Source organism: Grammomys surdaster, unplaced genomic scaffold, assembly GCF_004785775.1.
Source record: "Grammomys surdaster isolate TR1022 unplaced genomic scaffold, NIH_TR_1.0 133, whole genome shotgun sequence".
Classification (NCBI taxonomy): domain Eukaryota; kingdom Metazoa; phylum Chordata; class Mammalia; order Rodentia; family Muridae; genus Grammomys; species Grammomys surdaster.
The window spans coordinates 13,468,507-13,486,008 of record NW_021604591.1 but is presented as its reverse complement, the minus strand read 5'-3'; the positions used below and the strand labels follow the sequence as shown (position 1 = coordinate 13,486,008).

At 47.1% G+C, this 17,502-nt stretch overlaps 2 protein-coding genes across 5 annotated transcripts in view; one reads left to right on the top strand and one right to left on the bottom strand.

Annotated features, from left to right (window-relative positions):
* The window catches only part of Sh2d6 (SH2 domain containing 6), a 25,733-nt gene extending 11,773 nt beyond the window's left edge, over positions 1–13,960 (bottom strand). Inside the window, exons 1-2 of the mRNA XM_028762510.1 lie at positions 13,725–13,960; positions 10,838–10,973 (exon numbers count right to left, since the gene is read on the bottom strand). Of these exons, the coding sequence (XP_028618343.1) occupies positions 10,838–10,973; positions 13,725–13,960 (372 nt within the window). The remainder of the gene's footprint in view (positions 1–10,837; positions 10,974–13,724) is intronic.
* Positions 13,695–17,502, top strand: part of Capg (capping actin protein, gelsolin like) — a 26,715-nt gene continuing 22,907 nt past the window's right edge. Inside the window, exons 1-3 of one of the 4 annotated variants that reach the window (XM_028762244.1) lie at positions 13,825–13,994; positions 14,125–14,206; positions 15,043–15,105. The gene's annotated coding sequence lies outside the window, so the exon portion shown is untranslated. Of the gene's footprint in view, positions 13,801–13,824; positions 13,995–14,124; positions 14,207–15,042; positions 15,106–17,502 lie in introns of those variants that run through there. The other 3 variants (XM_028762242.1, XM_028762245.1, XM_028762243.1) reach the window with 3 other exon arrangements.

The window sequence follows — 17,502 nt, the reverse complement described above, 5'->3', positions numbered from 1 at the left end:
TTTAGATAACCTGTTTGAGACCTGGGACCACATGAAGGAGGGAGAGGAACAACTTCCACAATTTATCTCCATATCTCCATTCTCCATATGTGTTCTCTCTGTCTGTCTGTCTGTCTGTCTGTCTCTCTCTCTCTCTCTCTCTCACACACACACACACACACTTAAAATAAATAAATGTGCTAAAGGTACTCAAAACAAACAACAACAACAAGAAAACAAGCTGGCCAGATGGCTCACTGGGTAGCGTTGCTTACTACTAAGGCTGAGGACTTGAGGTGAATCTCCAGAAGCCACGTAATAGAAGGGAGAACCAATTCCTGAAGACTGTCCTCTGACCACCACACACACAACATGTGGCACATGCTCACACACACATAAATAATTACCTAATTAAAAATTTAGAGGAGAGGCTGAAGAGATGTCTCAGTGGTTAAGAACACTTGCCTGCTTTTTCAGAGGACCCAGGTTCGGTTCCCAGCATCCGCATGGCGGCCATCAAAGGTCTGAAACTTCAGTTCCAGGGGGTTTAGTGCTCTCTTCTTGCCTCTGAGATGACCTCTCAAGCACACACACAAATAAAATAAATGCCAGGCTGGAGAGACAGCTCATCAGGTAAGAGCGGATGCTGCTCTTCCAGCCGACCTGAGTTTGGTTTCCAGCGCCCTCATCAGACAACTCACAGCCACCTTTAAAAACAGATGTATTTTACTCATGCATTTTATGTATATGGATGTTTTGTTTGTATGTACATGTGCACACCAGAAGGGTACTGAACCCCATGAGAATACAGTTATAGATGCCCTGAGCCAACATGTGGGTACTGGGATTTGAAATCAGGACCTCTGGAAGAGCAGCTAATACTCTTAACTGCTGATTCTTAACTCTTTTTTTTTTTTTGTTGTTGTTGTTGTTGTTGTTTTTGAGACAGGGTTTCTCTGTGTAGTCCTGGAACTCACCCTGTAGACCAGGCTGGCCTCAAACTTAGAAATCCGCCTGCCTCTGCCTCCCAAGTGCTGGGATTAAAGGCGTGCGCCACCACTGCCCGGCTGATTCTTAACTCTTAACTCTGGCCCCCATCAACCACTTTTAATTCTAGCTCCAAAGGATCCAATACTCTGTTCTGAAATACACACACACACACAAATCTAGATCTTAAAATAATATTTTGTTTAAAGTTAATCAAGATGGCTTTAATCTCAACACTTGAGAGACTAAGAGAGAGTCAGGCAGATCTCTGTGAGTTCCGGGCCAGCCTGGTCTACATAGCAAGTTCCTGCTATGTAGTGAGCTGCTCAGGCAGGGCTGGATAACAAGACCTTGTTTTAAACAACAACAAAGTGTCAGTCAATGAGCATTCCTCCTTGGAGCCGCTCCCTCTATTAGGTGTTCCTTCTCATTCTTTCTTAATAAAACTATGTTTGTTCTGCTTTTGTTGTTGTTGTTTGTGGGGAGCCAGACTGACTGGAGGCTTTCTCAGAGGCCCCGATGAAAGGATAAAGGGAACTTTAGTTCTGTGTCCTTGTCTGAACTTGGCAAAGCTGTCCAGTGCCTCGAAGGAGTCAAATTTGTAGCTTCCGAGGACCTGACTCATCTTCCAGGGCTGCAGTTATCAGTCCTTAGGCAGCTGTGCCTGAGGTATCCCAGGTTCTCTTTGCCAACCTCGTCTGACTTCCTCTCTGTTGACCTCAGCCTACCCTCCCTCTGAAAATAGTAAGAAACTCACTTGGCATAGAACGTCCGGTTAGGAGAGACCTTCTGACCCAGCTACTGCTTTTGTCTTCTTTACTCCTCATTCCCAGTCCTCCCACTGGACATCTCAACCCCCCACCCCGCACCCCCTATTCTTGTTGGTTCAGGTCAACTGTTACCATTTTAGACAGAATCTCATTATTTTAGCCCTGGATGGCCTGGAACTCGTGATGTAGGCCATACTGGTCTTGAACTCGAAAGATCTACCTGTCTCTGTCTCCTGGGTGTTAGGATTAAAGGTGTGCACCTCTACACTCAGATGCTTTTTTTTTTTTTTTTTTTTTTTTTTTTTTAATGAGTCGATCAGTAGAGCCACGTAACCCTAGGTGTTGGTAAACAGAGACAGGAGATTCAAGACTACCCTTTGCTACAGAGCAAGTTCAAGGTCAGGATGGACTACATAAGACACCGCCTCAAAACAAAACAGATGTCAAACAATAAACATAGGAGGGGATGAGGTGATGTGCATTTCTAACCTAAGGAAACCAATGATGTAGGAAAAGACAGGGTCCTGGAAGAGGGAGCTGGGCCTGAGGCCAGATCACCAAGTAAGGATCCAGTACAACAGGTGATCAAGTCAAACATTAAGTTGTTCCAGGAGGAGACACGGTGGCCCATTGAACTCTATCTTCCACTGGCCTTAAGCTGATGCCAGGGACAGTCCTAGAGGGATGTGGTCTGCATCAAAGAGAGAGGGTCCAGCAGGCACTGATGGGTCACGAGGCTGGCTTAGCACAAGCTGAGAGAGGCCTGGTTCTCTCCCACACCTGTGTCTTCCTAGGCCCATGACTCAGCTGACTTTGATGACGTCTCTGATGGTCAATAGACAAAGGGACAACTCCCTAGGGAGTCTGTGTTCCCTGCTTCTCCCTGGCACAGGATCACTTATCACTGCAGCCTCAGAGATTGCTGGCAAACCTAGCCTGTACCTCCCCAGAAAGTGGACAGGAGGCTTCAGATACAATGGGGTTTGTCTTCTAGTTTTTCTCCAGGGCACTTCCTGAGGTTTGGACAGATTCTCCACCATTGAGGCAGATGCACAGAGAGTAGAGAACAGCTTCTCTGTACCTGTGGATTAAAGTGAACTGAGGGTGCCACCCTGTTCTCCTCTGCCCTGCAGGGTGTTGAGTCGCTAGCCACTCAGCTGCCCGGCCCTGCCTCACTCTGCCCTATATGATCCTCAGCTTAAATTGGAAGAGGCTTACTTTAGTAAGCCTTGAAGAAGGCAACGTAAAAGCAAAGTGTGTGTGTGTGTGTGTGTGTGTATGTGTGTGTGCGCATGTACACCCACTTATGTGTTTCTGCATGTGTGTGGTGCAGCATGTGTGCACATACATGAGGAGATGTACGGCTACATCTGGTGTCTTCTTCCATTACTCTTGACTTTGTTTACGTTTTTGTAAAGATCTATTTATTTTATGTATATGAGTACGCTGTAGCTCATCGACAGACTGTCGCTGTCTTCAGACACACCAGAAGAGGGCATCGGATGGATCCCAGTACAGATGCTTGTGAGTCACCATGTGGTTGCTGAGAACTGAACTCAGGTCCTCTGGCATCTCTCCAGCTCCTTTAGATTTTAAAAAGATTTATTTGGGGGTTGGAGAGATGGAGCAGTAGTGAGGAAGATTGGCTGCTCTTTCAGAGGACCCAGGTTCTGTTCCCAACACCCACACTGGCAGCTCACAATCACCTGTGACTACAGTCCCAGGGGGCCCAGCACCCTCTTCTGACCTCTTCCAGTACTGCACACATGTGATGTACCAACATACATGTAGGTGAAACACTCATACATGTAAAACAAATCTTTAGGAAGACTTTTGTATGCATGCGTGTCTCTCTCTCTCTCTCTCTCTCTCTCTCTCTCTCTCTCTCTCTCTCTCTGTGTGTGTGTGTGTGAACATGTTATAGCTGCCTTTGGAGGTGTCCTGGATTTCCTAGAACTGGAGTTACAGGCTGTTGTGAATCACTCAATGTAAGTGTTGGACTCAGGTTCCTGCAGAAACTGCAATTAATTCATCTGAACTGCCAAACCAGCTTAGAGATGTTTGGTATGGTGGTGGTGGTGGTGGTTTTTTTGTTTTTGTTTTTTTTTGTGTGTGTTTGTATTTTTTTTGTTTGTTTGTTTGGGACAGGGTCTCTCCCTCAACGTGGAGCTTACTGATACCAGCTAGGCTAGCGAGCCATCTAGCCCAGGGAGCCTTGAGAGAAGACATTCTTAAACCGTGGGAAAACAGAGGGGGATGAAACATAAAGCCCTGAGTTTGATTCCCAGCATCATATAAAATCAGGTCTATAAGGTCAAGGCTATTCTTAGCAATATCATGAGTTTTAGGCCAGCCTTGGAATTCCAGGCCAACCTGGGCTACGTGGAAAGTCGAAGCTACCCAAGCCTATATGAGAATGTTTCAACTCTCCTACACTTTCTTTAAATGAGAAAAAAAAAAAAGGAAGCCTCTTTTATACGTACATTACAATGTTTTAAACTGTTGGTGGAACCAGGCACATGGCTTAGTGGTTAGGAGCACATACTGTCCTTCCAAGGGACCTGAGATGGATTCCAAGTACCCAAAGTCAGGCAGCTCCCAACTGCCTGCAACTTCAACTGCAGAGAGCTCCACCACCTCTGCAGCCCCCTGCACATACCTCACCACCTACATACACTTTAAAATAATACAAATAAACATTTTAAAAAAAAATCTTGGGCCAATGAATAAAGGCGCTGATGATCCAGGTTGGATCTCCAGGCCCAAGGAGAGAACTGACCACAGCAAATTGTCCTCTGACCTCTGACCTCCACATGCATGTACTGTAACATACACAGACATGTTTAATAAGCATGGGCTGTTGTTGTTTGTCTTTTGAGACAAGGTTTCTCTGTGTAGCCCTAGTTGTCCTGGAACTCACTCTGTAGAACAGGCTGGCCTTGAACACACAGAAATCTAGAGATCCGTCTGCCTCTGCCTCCCAAGTGCCGGGACTAAAGATGTGAGCCACCACCACCGGCTTAATAAGTATGTTTTTAGTCTCTTTTTAAAAAGGCCCCGTGACTTTTCAAGTGAATGGCCTTCCCTGCCATAGCCCAGCCTCCCACCTCCACTTCAGCTCTTTTCTGGGGCCATTCATCTTCAGAATATTGCTCCTTTTGTTTGTTTGTGCTTTGTGTGTATGTGCGGTTTTGGTTTGAGGTATGTGTGTGTGTATGTGTGTTTGGAACAGTGTCTTGGGGAAGGACAGATAGCTTAGCGGTTAAGAGCACAGGCTGCTTTTCCAGAGCAATTACTCAACATCCACATGTTGGCTTATAATTATCTGTAATGCCAGTTCCAGGGCATCCGACATCCTCTTCTGGCCTCCTCAGGCACCAGACACACATTGTGGTACACATACATACATGCACACACCAAGAAAGTCTCATGTAGCCCAGGCTGGCCTTACTCTTTCAACCCTCTTGCCTTTCCCTCCCAAGTGCTGGGATTCTGTGTGTTTACCACCACGCTGAGCTCACTGTGTTCTAGTTCTTTCCTAGTTTAGTCCACTGACCCAAACTCTGCTCAGACAGGACAAGGCCCAGTATTCAGGAAGCCAGGGTGAGGCTGGGGGGGTGGAGCTAAGTCACCTCACCTGGGCTGCCCATTGGCTATTCTTTCCCGGGGACAGTCTGTCTTGTTGTCCTCTCTTCCTGCAGACCACAGCTTAGAAGAACTTTCTTCAGCAGCCACCCCCAACCCCAACGCTCCAGGCTTCCGTGGTAATTAAGCTCACAGGTTTGTTCCCGAGCTAGCCTGTACCGCCTCCGCCTCCAGGGGTGCTGAAGTAAGCGCTATAAATGGCAGCACTGGTTTCTGTAGGGTTTACAGCCAAACCCCTAGCACCTGGCTCACAACTTGGCACATGGCAGACTTCTGGTTGTTACCTCCTGTAGAGCACAGCTAGTTGTTACTCATTCTGTGGAAAGACCTCAGCTCTGCAAGCCTTGGTCTCTCTGAAAGGCCCGTATCTTGCTTCTGTCCTGCTCATCACCAACCATTAGGCCTAAAGGGAAGGCATCATGCCTTGTGTGCGGTTCTGTTTACCTGGGAACACCAGTCCCCTTGGTAAACACAGAGAACTGAACACTTGTCTTCTTCAGATTACTTTTATCTTTCTCACTCCCCAGGATCCTCTCCCCTCCTGGGAGGGGGGTATTATTCTCCCCCACCCCACTTGCCAGGCACCCCACAGCCCTCCCCCGTCCACATTCTCCCATCGTCCCACAGGTATCAAATGATCCTGCTTAGGAGTCTGTCTGCAGTTCAGAACTTGTCCCCTGAACATCTCTTCACAGCTTCCTTGTTCTCTCTTCTAGGTCACAAGGTAGTGGGAGAGAAATTCCAAAACCATACTGACCTGACTTTCTCCCCTTCCCCTTACGAGACCTCAGATACAGTGGGTCAAGGATGCTTCTCCAAACCACATCCTTCCTCTACAGGGGATGGAAGGTCCTGAAATCACCCTGCCTACATTTTCCCAAAAGAACACAGAACAAACATGCTTGTTTCCATGCCCATTTGAGAGGCTTTCCATGGGAGAGGGTGACCCCTTGTGGTAACGAGAAGAATAACATCCTGTCGCTCAATTCCTAGGAAGGCGAGGCTGACAGAGGAAGTAGGTCATCTGAACCTGCAGGCCTTCCTTATCAAGAATGCAAATAAAGGAAAGTCCCTTAACGGGGAAATCTCTCTCCCGTCCTGTTCCCGGTAATCACCTAATAACACTGGCCCCGTGGTTTTAACTAAACCCAATTTTACTGAGAATTCTGGAATTTTTGTCTCTTAAAAAAAAAAACACAAATATTCTAAGCATATATTTTTGTTTTAATCCCAGGTGTGAACTATAAGGCTGCTTCACAGCTGACTATGATTTGCCTCCTGCTCTAGCAGAGGCGTGGTTTTGCCAGCTGCAAATAGTTTCTGCAATTGTGTGACCTTTGGAACTTTTCAGAGGGTATATAAATGCTAGAGCCCGACTCAGTGGGGTGGGTGGTTGTTGGTCGTTCAGGGAGGTTGGTTGCAGTTTGTTAATAGTTGTGCTCAAAGAAGAAACAAAAGGAAAGTAATTAGAGTCAAGGATCTCTCTCCTATCTAGTGATAGGAAGTGAAACTTCGTGGGGGGGTGGGGTGGACAAAGGGTGGGAAAAAGAACCCATAAAGTACCTGAAGCCCAACTACACCTAAAGATTGGATCTTCAGAAAGCAAACACAGTCATTGTCAAATGACCTTTGGCACCTGGCAAACCACACACGTGCTTAGCCCTATCAAAATGCAGAAGCTTGCATTCCAATAAGAATTCTTGGAGGGGGGGCGGGCGGGAGGGAGAGGTGGAGAGGATGACTCATTGGTTAAGAATACTTGTTCTTGCAATTCTTATATGGTTTCACAACCGTCCATAACTCCATTTCTAGATCCAACACCTTCTGACTTCCCTGGGCACCAAGTACATAAATGGTGCATGCACATAGACATGCAGACAAAACACACATATGATCTTAGCAAAAAGGAGCGCCCAGACCTGCTTCCACAGGATTCCGCTAGGTGGCGACCCAGCCCAAAGTCGTAGCTTCCGGGAATCCAGACGCGGTTCTTGATTCTGAAACAAGCTCACAGAGGAATGCGGTTTTTTTTTTTTTGGTTTTTCGAGACAGGGTTTCTCTGTGGAGCCCTGGCTGTCCTGGAACTCACTCTGTAGACCAGGCTGGCCTCGAACTCAGAAATCCCCCTGCCTCTGCCTCCCAAGTGCTGGGATTAAAGGTGTGCGCCACCACCACCCTGCGAGGAATGCCTTCTTGTATTCTTGTAAATGATAAATGTCTGCTTCCAAACCTAAAGAAAATGTCTTTCTAGCTAAGCATGGTAATCCCAGTACATGGGAGACAGAGATGAGTTCAAGGGTCTAATTTCAAATTCTTTTAACTGAATATTATCTGTATTATCCTAAGCTGCAGCTGCTGCAGCTCCGCGCGCGCACGCGAGACAGGGTCTTGTAGCCCAAAGAGGCCTTGAATTCAAGATGCTCTTGCCTCAACCTCCTGAGTGCTGAGATTGCAGGCATGTACCACCACACTTGACAGAATTCATAACATAATGAAATTTGTTCTTTTCTCATGAATAATTATAAAATGAAGAAAATACATAACATGGAGGGAAGATGTTTATTTTTAAACAGCATTTCATGTCAAGCTGCCTTCAAATTCACTACATTATCAAAGGTGACCTTGAATCTCTGGATCTTTCTTCCTCTGAACCCCAAGTTCTGGGATTACAGGCATGTACCATCATGCCTGGTTTGTGGTTCCCGAGTTCAATTCCCTACATCCATCTAGCTGAGGAGATTAATTCTGATAGGTGTCCTCTGACCTCTACATAGACAGGAGCCATAGTATGTGTGTGTGAACCTGTGCCTGTGCACACACACTCACACAACTACATAAATGTAACTCACGCACAAATATGCTAGGAAGGTGGCTCAGTGGGTAAAGCATCTATGTACAAGTATGAAGACCTGAGTTTGACTCCCCAGAATTCATATAAAGCTGGATGTAGCCAGACATGATGGCACATGCCTTGTATTTGCCTTTAATGCCCAACACTTGGGAGGCAGAGGCAGGCAGATCTCTGTGAGTCTAGGCCAGCCTGGTCTACATAGTTCCAGGACAGCAGGGTTATAAAGATAAACTGTCTCAAAAAAAAAAAAAAAAAAAAAAGGCTAGATGTGGCAGCGGGTGTGAGTCTACCATTTCTACAATGGGGACGGGAAGCAGAGACAAGGGAGACCTGGAAGCATGAGCCAGCAAGCGTGGCATAGGCAAGGGTGAGGAGAGAAAGCAGATGGCTACAAGGTCAGCCTGAATTACATAAAGTTCAGGCTAGCCTGGGCTGCAGAGTGAGACCCTGATCAAAGAAACAAACAACAAAGTGACCTACATATGAAACATTTCAGCGGTTAAAAACAAAATGAAGAGCTGGGAGTGGTGGCGCACACCTTTAATCCCAGCACTCTGGAGGCAGAGGCAGATGGATCTCTGTGAGTTTGAGGCTAGCCTGGTCTAAAGTGAATTCCAGTCCAGCTTGGACTGTTACATAGAGAATCTCTATCTTGAAAAAGCAAGGGCTGGAGAGATGGCTCAGTGGTTAAGAGCACTGACTGCTCTTCCAGAGGTCCTGAGTTCAAATCCCAGCAACCACATGGTGGCTCACAACCATCTGTAATGAGATCTGATGCCTTCTTCTGGTGTGTCTGAAGACAGCTACAGTGTACTTACATATAATAAAGAAATAAAAATTAAAAAAAAAAAAAGAAAAAGCAAAAAGGAGGAGGAAGAGGAGGAGGAGGAGAAGAAATATACAAAACCTAAAGGAATGCTTTTTTTAAAAAAAAAAAAAAGAAGCCGGGCAGTGGTGGCGCACGCCTTTAATCCCAGCACTTGGGAGGCAGAGGCTAGCCTGGTCTACAGAGTAAGTTCCAGAACAGCCAGGGCTACACAGAGAAACCCTGTCTCAAAAAAAAAAAAAAAACAAAAAAAAAACCAAACCGAGTCGTCTCCAGCCCACTAAAGGAATTCTTTATGTCAGGAGTGTTATTTTGGTAATGCTTTTGATTTAATTTGGGAGCACTTTTAGAAGGCTCCTTCATTTGTGTTTCTTCACAATTCATCAAGAATTTAGAACTACAATACCGGCTTCATTCATCCTTCCACCCTCCTCCGCCCTAGGTGGTACTGGGGGTTGACCTGGGGTTTCACATGAGTAGTCGGCCACTGATCTAAACCCACCTGATAGGTCTCAAGCCCAGGATGAAAGTCCAGATGAGATGCCTATTTAACATATTAACCCAAACTAGCCTCTGGGATCTCCCAGCACCCCTCAGTCCCTACCTGTTACTGTCCTCCTGATTGGCTTACTCTACTCCTCACCCTAAACTTCTCCAGCCCAGACACTGGGCTGGGTTGTTCTTCCTCCAGATGCTCTTTCCTATGTAATCCAGCTGTTTTGGCTACATCAGTTCTTTCTCGCCCTTTTTGGCATCTTGGTCTCCTGGCTTTCCCCTCCCCACTCTTCCCTCATGGCCTGGCTCTCAGTTATATTCGCTCTGGAGTTGTTTCTAATCGGTTCAAGACTCATGTTCCAGGAAGTATCTGATGTCAACCAAGCTGCAGAAGAGTAAAATCTTAACAGGGTCATGGCTATACCTTCAGAGCCCATGTACTTCTGGATCTACATTGACCGTCAGGCATGTGGCAGCACAGAAAGTGTAAAAAACTAAAAATGGGGTCGGAGGCAGAAAGTCCATGTATTCCTGGCCACTGCGGTGTCATTGTTCCCAATACAGGTGTAACCTGAGTCCCCACTTGGGAGCCTGAAATCACCTGAGAAGAGACTTCAGGAGGGAGCTGCCCCAGGCAGAGGTGGAGGAAGTGGGGGCCTCAGCTCAGCTCATCCCACCTAGCTCGGTTTGCGCTGAAGGGTTTGGGTAAGTCCCTTCTTCAGCACCTCAGGGGCTCTTGGGCAACCTGGGAAGTTAGGACAAGAGTTGTGACATTTGTGCTGTGGACAGAGGCCTTTGAAAGAGTGGGTGCTTAGATCACAGTGCTTTAGTTATTGCCCCACTAGTAGCCTCTTATCTAGGGTCAGGACTTCAAATCTCTGGGACCTACAATCGGGGGACAAGGAGGCCCCCAGATCTTTTCTGGGCTTCTCCAGAGACTTGCAAGCCATACAGGGGCCCTAACAAGCTCATCCCCACTTCAAGGTCTGGGCTGGTCCTCTCCGCTGTACAAGGAGTTAGACCAGGTAATGGAGTCAGAATCAAGGAGGCGCAATGTGTTTACTGTGGGCTCTCGTCAGCACCCACCGCCCCTGCACCAGCACTCGGCTGCCAGGAGCCCCTCCCCACAACGAACGCACCCCACCTGCCTGATTCCACTTCCGGAGAAAAAGATCGGACTCTAGGCCCCACCTAGCGTCCTGTTGCCTGCTGGGATTTGTAGTTGGTGGAAGCAGGATTGGCGCATGTGGTGCGTGGGTGTGTGCGTATATTAGTGTGTCTGACTTTGCTCTGGAGGGCCCTCTGAACCTGGGCTTCGACTATGACAGCATAGGTCACGTCCTGCAGCCCACTGCCTGCTGGGACTTGTAGTTTGCAGACTTTCTCCCTGGGCGCTGGTAGGGTCCAGTCCTGGCCTTCCCTGTTTGTGACCAATGGGTCACAAACTGAAGGACCAGACTCAGGGTGAAAGAAGTTCTCAGAAGGACATTCTCCGGCATCGTACAGCCTTTCTCCAGTAAGGCCTTATCCTAGAGCCTCTGCCTGGCAAAAGTGAATTAGGTCAAGGCGTTGGGGTCTTTTCTGTTCTGTGCTTAATGATACCCTGAAATAACAACAGTCTTGCCCAGGATGGATTGTACACACGTCCATTATTTTACAGGATCTTTTGATAAATATTAATATCACGAATTTGTTAAGTACTTCTCCAAGGAAGGCTTAAATCACTAAGAAATTGACGAGACACCTTGCTATTGAAGAACTATCCTACCTCCATGTTAAACTTAAAAGCTGTCTTATAGTAAACACAAACTAGGTTCATACCTGTTCATAATTAACCTTTTTCTCAAGGATTGGACTATATCCCACCTGTAATCTTTTTTTTCTTGTTTTTTTCGAGATAGGGTTTCTCTGTGCAGCCCTGGCTGTCCTGGAACTCATTCTGTAGACCAGGCTGGCCTCGAACTCAGAAATCCGCCTGCCTCTGCCTCCCAAGTGCTGGGATTAAAGGCGTGCACCACCACCACCCAGCTCCTGCCTGTAATCTTAACTACAGACAGCTCTGTTCTAAGTACAAACGGCTCTGGGGAGGAAACAAGAGTCTAGCTGAAGTAATGAGCTCATTTTAATAGGACATCCTGCCTGAGAAGGTAGAAAGTCGGAGAGGAGACAGATCTCTGGCCTTCAAATGCTTACACCAGACAGACAGACATACGGACGGACAGACGGACGGACAGACAGACAGACAGTTAATCCCAAAATATTCAACCACCAACCCAAAGCATCATGGCAAAATTAATGCAAGTAATATATTAAAGCAAGCTTTTTAAATTGGTGTACACAGGCTGCCTCCGCTAAGGCTGGGTTCACTTAGCACTGGATGTGAGGAAGACAAGTTTTTATAGCTCAGGGGTAGGGAGTTTCCAAATGAGGGAGCTGGCAAAATAGACAAGGTTACAGGAATAGAACATAAGCATAATGTCTTAGCTGTACTGACCACCTGAAACAAAGACATGATTACAAGGTGGTCAGTAACCAGCAGACAGCCAGAATAGTCCTTCTGAAACAAAGGAAGGGTTGAGAGATGGTTACTAACTTTCTGTAACAAAGACATGATTGTCATTCCTGGAACAGGTATTTGTAGTTAGAACAGAGCCATTTGTAGTTAAGATTACAGGTGGGAGCTAGGCAGTGGTGGCACATGCCTTTAATCCCAGCAGAGGCAGGCGGATTTCTGAGTTTGAGGCTAGCCTGGTCTACAGAGTGAGTTCCAGGACAGTCAGGGCTGCACAGAGAAACCCTGTCTCGAAAAAAAACAAAAAACAAAAAAAAAACAAAACAAAAAAAAGGGATTTTTTTGTCATTGTTATTACCTCCTACGTGCTGGGTGCTGGAGTTATAAGGAAGATTTGTCATTGTCCCTGAGCCACATGTACAAACAGTGTGGTTGGTGGGGGAGACACACAAAAAACCCACTCCTGTGACAGAATTTTCTGTGGTGGTGGATGTGTTTGGTATCTTGGTAGGGCTGTGGGTTACATATGTGTTGGATCTGTGAAAACTAAGTTGGGTGTAGTGGTACATGCCTGTAACTCCAGCACTCAGGGAGCAGAGGCAGGCAGAGCTCTGTGAGTTCCCTGCTGTCCTACATAGAACACTCTAGGCAGATACAGAGAAACCTTGTCTCAAAAAAAAAAAAAAAAAAAAAAAAAAAAAAAAAAAAAAAAAAAAAGGCTGGCACCTACCAGCAGGATGTGAGTGGGCTGCCCGGCTGCCCAGGAACAAAGTCAGGGTGTAAATTCTTTCAAAAGTAGTCAGTGGACCTCAGAGAATTGAATTCTGCTTGGCCTTTCCAAAGTTGCTTCTCAACAAACAAAGCGGCTTTGTGGAGTGAGTCGTGAGTGGGTCTATGTGCTAAGGTCCAGACCCAGCACATACAGCGGTGCAGACACTGGCTGGTCTGTTTGGTTTTGAATTAGAGAAGTGTAGAAGGGTTCATTGATGCAGGTCAGGCCAGCCTGGATTACATTCCTGGCTCTCTTCTGGTCGTCCCTGAGAATTCATCTAAGTAGGAATAATGAAGGATGTGAGGATGGAAGATCACGTTTGTTAAAAAATAACATTTATTTATTTACTTGTGTGTGTGTTCCTCCAAGTGCTGGGGTTACATACGAGCATGTACTCCTGTGCCCCCATGCGGGGGCGGGGGGTGCATGCTCGGAAACACTCCACTGACCTGCATACCTAGCCAAAGATCACATTGAAGGCACAAAGTACTAGCTCGCTTTTAATCCGAGCACTCGAGAGGCAGAAGCAGGAGGATTTCTGTGAGTTCGAGGCCAGCCTGGTCTATAGAGCAAGCTCCAGGACTTTACACAGATAAAAACCTGTCTCAAAAACAAAACAAAAGAAAGATAAAAGGCGGCACCAAGTACTAAGTGGGTGCTCCAAGGAACAGGAGAGGTTGGTACCCTGATGGAGACCAAGGATCTATGGGTTGTATGGGAGGTGGAAGACGACCTCCTCAGCCCGTTTTACCGGTAGTATAAGGAATCTTAGCTTTACTGGCCCTAGGATCCCTCTACAAGGCCCTCAATTGTAGGTCTCTGGAACAGCAAACGGAAGGAAACGCCCTCAGTCAGCCCCTGACACTTGGCCCTTCCGAGTGACTCACTTCTCCGAAGGGGGTGGAGGCGTGGTCTCCCGCAAAACAACTTTGTCCAGAGCCGGGAACCCCCTCGAGCAAGTAAGTAAGTCACGTTCCCCGGGGTTCTCCACGGCCCAGGGAACTTGCTTTAACTCTGCGGGTCCCAGGGCGCCCGGCTCCCAATCTCCCCAACACCTTCTGGGGCTCCTCGGGCGAAAGCTGTACAGGATTTTGATCGAAGGCGAGAGCCGGCACTTTCCCATTCTCGAGGGACAAACTTGAAGCAGGGAGTTGGAGGTACAGAACAGAAGCGTGGTGGGGGTGGGGAAACCAACCTAAGTCTTAAAAAGAAACAAGTTCCTTGTTTTTCTTTTATAACTTTTCGTTGGCTTGGTTTTCTTTTGAAACGGTGTCTCACGTTGCCCAGACTTCTTTAAATTCACTACAAAGCCAGATGACATCAAACCTGTGATTCTCCAGCCTCCATTTTCCAAGTGCTGCGATTACAGGTGTGCACCACCACACTTAGCAAGCCCGTTTTCTTTTCTTTCTTTCCTTCTTTCTTCCTCTAAGTCCTGTGTGTTTTGTGTCTGAGTGTGGGTTTGTGCGTGTAGAGGCTAGAACAGCATCAGATGCGTGGAGGTGGACTGATAGACGGATTGAGCGGCCTTGTGTGGGTTCTGGGAAGTGAAATTGGGGCCTCTGGAAAAGCTGCGAGTTCTCTTCACCACACTGAACCATTACTCCAGCCCCAACAATTTTTTTTTAAAATAAATTTTTCTTCCCTTGGTAATTGGACCCTAAAATGTAGTCAACAATAATTTCCATTCATCTTTGTTCCCTGGTGTGTACATAGGTTCTCAACCTAAGAACCACCTAGATTCTGCGCTAATGCAGCTAGGACCCAAGGGTCTGGGTATTCATTCACAGGGGGAGGGGATCCCTGGTTTTAACTTTCTTTCCTGGAGGCTTACCACGAAGCTTGGGGAGGAGTGGGGATTGCTTTAGCCTGTACTGGGCCTTTTACCAGGGCCCCTAGTTAGTCATCTCAGCAGTGTTCAAGTCACTGCTGACATGGATGGCAGACTAAAGAAAGGAGAAACAGACCATGAGATGGCTCAACTGGTAAAGACACTTGCCACCAAGCCCAAAGACCTGAATCTGGTTCCCAGGACCCAGAGAACCAACTCCCATTTGTCCTCAAGCTTTAGTGCCCCTCCTCTGAAATAAGTAAATGAACACAAAAATGTAATTTTAAAAAAAGAATTCATATTTACCTAACATTCCCTATTTGCTCATTAGTTGTAACATCTTGTTTAACCCTCACATTTATCTGTGTGCTCAGTTTACAGATTGGACACAAGGAGGCTCCAAGGAGTTGAATCACTGACCTGAGAAAGCTCAGCTGGTGAGTAGTAAGTCCACTTCCACACACACACACTTGTACCGACCTGTTCCAATGCCCCACGTTTGGGGGCCACTCTGTCCCAGCCCGTCCTGCTGCTCCAGTCCGCAGGTCAGGGTCTAGCAAGAGAGAGTGGGAATGGAGGGGGGCAAGAGATGCAAAGAATGGAGACAAGACAGAGGGTCTGATCAAGTCTCTGTTAAAGGAAATCCTGGGTATTTATAGGCTTTACCACGTGCCTTGCCCTCGTGGACAAGCAGGGGACCACAGCTGAAGACACTTTGCCATGTGCCTTGTAGCCATGGATACCACGTACACCTTGCAGCTGGGGGCACTAAACAACAAAACAAGGTATGGGAGAAAAACAAGATGTTTATCAGACTGTGCTCAGCTGTTGTGGGCTGTTGAAAACAAGTCTCTTGTCAGGGTATATGGCCTCAGATGGCTGCAAAGATGATAGCTGCTTTCGGCTAGGAGTCGGCTCCCAACACACACTGTGTGTAGCCAAGGATAATTTTGAACTTTGGGTCTTTCTGCCTCTACCTCCAAGTGCTGGGATTGTAGGCATGCCCCACCGAAGCTTTAGAGTCTTCTTTCTTCTTCCACCGTGTCGGACTCAGGTTTTCAAGCTTGGAAGTAGTATCTTTACTGGCTGAGCCATCTTCCTGCTCGTCTTTGTCTTTATTCCATGCTGCGATCCATCTCAGGTCTTCAAAGGACAACTCTGTGTATCCCTGGCTGTCCTGGAATTTGCCTGTAGACCAGTCTGGCCTCAAACTCATAGAGATCTGTAGCCGCCTGTGGCCACGAGTCGAACGGGTTCACCTGGAAAGAGGGCTGGGAACGAAAGGAGGATGGAGGGCGAGAAGAGATGAAACCAAGACAAAGTTCTCTGATCAAGGCTCAATGTTCAGCTTTAATCAAAGCTTTAATGTTCAGCTTTCAATTTAAAGGGAAAGACCCCGCCCAAACCCTTCCTAGTTTCAGCCGGGAGAGTTGGGTGGGATAATCCATTCTTGGTCACAGGTCATGGCCGCAGATGTCTCAAGGCAAGCCCAGGGGCAGCTCTTCTTTGAAGTTCCTGTAGCAGGCTGTACATGCAGCCAAGGTGGGTGATTTCACCTAGGTGTCTATTGTCGTGCAGCCAAGGTGGCTAGTTCCACCTAGGTCCTATTATTTGGTCTGTTGTGGTAAACAAGGTCTCTCAGGCCTGCTCAAGGCTTGGGAAGGGCACAGAGATCCACTTGCCTCTGCCTTTCCAGGCTGGAATTAAAGGCACCCAACTCCACTGTCTAGCTAAGACCAGCCTGTAACCTTTCTCCTAAGCTATCTACCAAGCCTGTCAGGGATAAGGCTTTGCTGGGGTCTCAGCACAGACTACCCTGATTTCAAGACTGTCATTTGACCATGGAGACACTTGGATGCCAGCTAAAAGCTGTGGTTTATTTATTTTATTTTATGTGTATGGGTGTTTTGTCTGCATGTATGAATATTCGTATGTCAGTACACAGTATGCATGCTTGGTACTTGAGGTGACTAAAAGAGAGCATTAGATCCCCTGGGACTCGAGTTGCAAGTTGGTGGGAGCCTCCATGAGGGTGCTGGGAATAGAGCCCGAGTCTCTGAAAGAGCAGTCACTGCTCCTAACCACTGAGCCATCTCTCCAGCCCCACAAACTGTTCTTTACAGAGAGCATTTACTTTTTTAAACTTTCACTTACTCTTTTTTTTGTTTGTTTTTTGTTTTGTTTTTCGAGACAGGGTTTCTCTGTGTAGTCCTGGCTGTCCTGGAGCTCACTCTGTAGACCAGGCTGGCCTCGAACTCAGAAATCCACCTGTCTCTGCCTCTGGAGTGCTGGGATTAAAGGCATGCGCCACCACCGCCCGGCTTACTTATTCATTTTATGTGGGTTCACAGCACATGCAGAGGCCAGAGAACAACTTTCTTTCTAAATATCTTCATATTTTGTGTGTGTGTGTATGTGTGTGTCAGGGCAGGAAACTGGAGGTAGGAGCTGATGCAGAGGCCACAGAGGAATGCTGCTTACTGGCTTGCTCCTCATAACTTTCTCAGTCTGCTTTCTTATAGCATCCAGGATCACCTTGCTCAAGGTTGGCACTGCCCACAGTTAGCTGGACCCTCCCATATTGCTCAGTAATCAAGGCAATACCCCACAGACTTGCCTACAGGCCAATCTTATGGAGACATTTTCTCAGTTAGGAAACCCTCTGCCCAGATCTCTCTAGATTTGTGTCAGGTTCTGGGGATTGAACTGTGGTCCTCTTTGCACCGCAGATTCTCTTACTCATCGAGCCGTCCCGGTGACTGCATTTACTGTTTTGAGAAGACAGTGACTTCCTGCTCTGATGGTATTCTAGCACACAGAGCACATCTTGAGAA